Raw genomic sequence first — 3317 nt, 5'->3', positions numbered from 1 at the left:
TGGATGAGGAGCTGAGGCCTGGCGATGATCAGCCCTGACCTTTATAGGATAGCACGGCCAGCGTGAGGACCGAATGGCCTACTCCTGTTTGAAGCTGAGGGGTCGGGGTGAGGGTCACTGGGTCACACGATCAGTGTATGTATCCAGGGTGAAGGGTCACGGGGTCAGTGTATGCATCAGGGGTGACAGGTCGCGGGGTCAATATATGTATCTGGGGGCCAGGGTGAAGGGTCGCGGGGTCAGTGTATGTACCCGGGGTCCTGGGTGAAGGGTCGTGGGGTCAGGGTATGTACCTGGGGTCCTGGGTGAAGGGTCGTGGGGTCAGGGTGAAGGGTCGCGGGGTCAGTGTATGTACCCGGGGTCCTGGGTGAAGGGCGGGGGGGTCGGGGTGGGTACCCGGGGTCCGGGGCGAAGGGGGGGTTTGGATAGAAAGCTGAGAGGCTGACACGAACTGTCTCTCTCTCTGCCTCTGTAGTTGGAGAGGGAGATGAGGCACAAACTGAAAACAGCTTTCAAAAATTTCATCGAGAAGGTGGAGGCCCTGACCAAGGAGGAGCTCGAGTTCGAGGTCCCATTTCGGGACCTGGGGTAAGTTTCTCCCTGTCACCACCGAAGACCCACGCCCTGCCCCTCCCGTTAACACCCCAGCTGATGTTCGTACTCCCCCAGGGTTAAACCATCAGGCCTTTCAGCCCATTTGAGTCTGCTGTGCCATTCACTGAGATCATGGCTGATCTGATCGTCCTCACCTCCCAGTCTGCTGCCCTTTCTCCCCCTCGATCCCCCTTCCCGATTACAAACCTCTCCCTCTCTCTATCTCGGCCTCGAACATCCTCAGTGCCCCAGCCCCGACAGCCCCTGTCCTCCATGCGGTCAAGAACCCCATAGACTCGCTCACCCTCTCGGAGAGAAGGTAATGTCATTCCCGTTCCCCACTGAGCTTGGATGCTAGCTTTTTGTAATTGCTGGGTGAGGAGTACCCCCTCACCCTCAGTCCCTTTGATCCAGAGCTTTCTTCAGTCTTTCTCCATTTAAATAATATTCAGCTCAGCTCCTCTCCTCTTGCTGCCAAAGTGAACAGTCTCACACTTCACCCCCAACATTACATTCCATCTGCATTCAATTCTGCTATAGGAAGGATGTTGTGAAACTTGAAAGGGTTCAGAAAGGATTTACAACGATGTTGGAGGGTTTGAGCTACAGGGAGATGCTCGGGCTGTTTTCCCCGGAGCGTCAGGGGCTGAGGGGGTGACCTTATAGGGGTTTATAAAATCGTGAGGGGCATGGATGGGGTAAATAGACAAGGTCTTTTCCCCCCCAGGGGGAAGGGAGCCCAAAACTAGAGGGGCATAGGTTTAAGGTGAGAGGGGAAAGGGGACCTGAGGGGGTAACTTTTTCACACAGAGGGTGGTGCGTGTATGGAACGAGCTGCCAGAGGAAGTGGGTGGGAGCTGGTACAGTTACAGCATTTAAAAGGCATCTGGATGGGGACATGGATAGGGAGGGTTTAGAGGGATAGGGGCCAAATGCTGGTAAATGGGACTGGATTAATTTAGGATATCTGGGTCAGCACGGACGGGTTGGGCCGAAGGGTCTGTTTCCGCGCTGTACGGCTCTGTGACTATATACAGGAAATAATTGTGGTCCCAGCAGTGATGGCCCTGTAGCACTCCACTGAGTTACAGATTGCCAGCCTGAAACCAGCCACCTTAACCCAGCTCTGCCCCTTGTTATTGATCAGCGAAGCCTCGAGGCCCACGCACTCGCTGACGGACACGCTGTTCCCAATTTTGTCGCTGGTATCCCCCCCCGTCACTGTTTTTTAAATGTTTGTTCATTGCCCCTCCCATCCCGGTGCCTCTTTGCTTGGGGAGAGTTGGAATACCTGATTAAGGTGTTTACGAGCAGCCTCCCAGATTCCCCTGATAGCACCACGTCCACAAAGACCAGCTCTACCGATATAAAACTGATCCTGTGTCTGTCCCCTTCTTAACACACGCAATATCAGGACACTGTCTGCCTCCCGCGCTCTCTTCCTCGCCCCTTTTCCCTCTCCTACTCTCCCCGTCTCCCTCCCTCTCTCTCCCCCACTCTCTCCGTCTCCCTGTCTCCCTCCCTCTCTCTCCCGTGCGCCCGTGTTCCGTCTCTTACACACTGTTGTGTGCGCTCTGTCTCTCTCTCTCTCCCCCCACACCATCCCCGCTCCCGTCTCTCTGTGTCTCAAGCGTTCTGTCTCTCTCCCGCTCTGGTTCCCTTCTCCCTCTCCAGGTTCAACGGAGCCCCTTACAGAAGCACCTGCATGCTTCAGCCAACCAGCAGTTCCCTTGTGAACGTGACTGAGTGGGTGAGTGTGACCGTGGGGCTGCTGGGGGTCGCAAGGGGGAGGAGGGGTGGGATGTCGTGGGGGAAGGAGAGGGTCACGGGGTTGTGAGGTGGTGGGGAGAGTCGGTGGGGGTCGCGGGGCAGGGGTGGGATGTCACGGGGTGAGGTGGTGGGGAGAGTGGGTGGGGGTCGCGGGAAGGGGGTTTGGGGTGTCAGGGGGAGGGGAGAGTGGGTGCGGATCGCGGGGGCATGGTGTTTGGGGTGACAGGGGGAGGGGGTGCGGTCCTGGGTGAAGAAGCTTGGTGTTTACACACACTAACTCTCTCGGTCGTGCTCCCCCCCAACCAGCCCCCGTTTGTGGTAACTCTGGACGAGGTGGAGTTGGTTCACTTTGAGAGGGTCCAGTTCCACCTGAAGAACTTCGACATGGTCATCGTCTACAAGGACTACAGCAAGAAAGTGACCATGATCAACGCCATCCCTGTGGCTTCGTTCGACCCCATCAAGGAGTGGCTCAAGTAGGCATCTGGGCCTTACCCCATTCCTCTAACCCCGCGCTGTCCCCATTCCCCCGTCCCTGCCCCCCCGATCGTACGCCGTTGCCGTCGCCGTCCCCGACCCCGCGCTGTCCCCGATCCCACGCCGTCCCCGTCCCCGTCCCTGGGAGTGTTTGATGGTGGGGAGGGCGGTGGGGAGTGGGGACAGTGTGTGTAGAGGGAGTTTTCCTGTGTGTGGGAGTGTGGTGCTGTGTAGAAAGCAGAGCTGCCTGGGTGTGAGAGTTTGTCGATGTCTGCCCTGCAGCTCCTGTGACCTGAAGTATACGGAGGGTGTACAGTCCCTGAACTGGACGAAGATAATGAAAACGATTGTGGATGACCCTGAGGGGTTCTTCGAGCAAGGCGGGTGGTCGTTCCTGGAGCCTGAGGGTGATGTATGTGCTGTTTTACTCAGGGGCATACATGAGGCGGTGCTGAACTGTCCCTGTCACCCCCCCC

The 3317-nt window shown here is 57.4% G+C and overlaps 1 protein-coding gene across 1 annotated transcript in view; it reads left to right on the top strand.

The window, feature by feature from the left end:
• supt16h (SPT16 homolog, facilitates chromatin remodeling subunit) overlaps positions 1-3317 on the top strand; it is a 16185-nt gene that overhangs the window by 6312 nt on the left and 6556 nt on the right. Inside the window, exons 8-11 of the mRNA XM_048593584.1 lie at positions 476-588; positions 2269-2344; positions 2671-2840; positions 3124-3253. Coding sequence (XP_048449541.1) covers positions 476-588; positions 2269-2344; positions 2671-2840; positions 3124-3253 — 489 coding nt within the window. The remainder of the gene's footprint in view (positions 1-475; positions 589-2268; positions 2345-2670; positions 2841-3123; positions 3254-3317) is intronic.

This window comes from Rhincodon typus, unplaced genomic scaffold (assembly GCF_021869965.1).
Source record: "Rhincodon typus isolate 14 unplaced genomic scaffold, sRhiTyp1.1 hic_rhity00003179, whole genome shotgun sequence".
Lineage (NCBI taxonomy): Eukaryota > Metazoa > Chordata > Chondrichthyes > Orectolobiformes > Rhincodontidae > Rhincodon > Rhincodon typus.
This window is presented reverse-complemented; position numbering and strand designations above follow the sequence as displayed.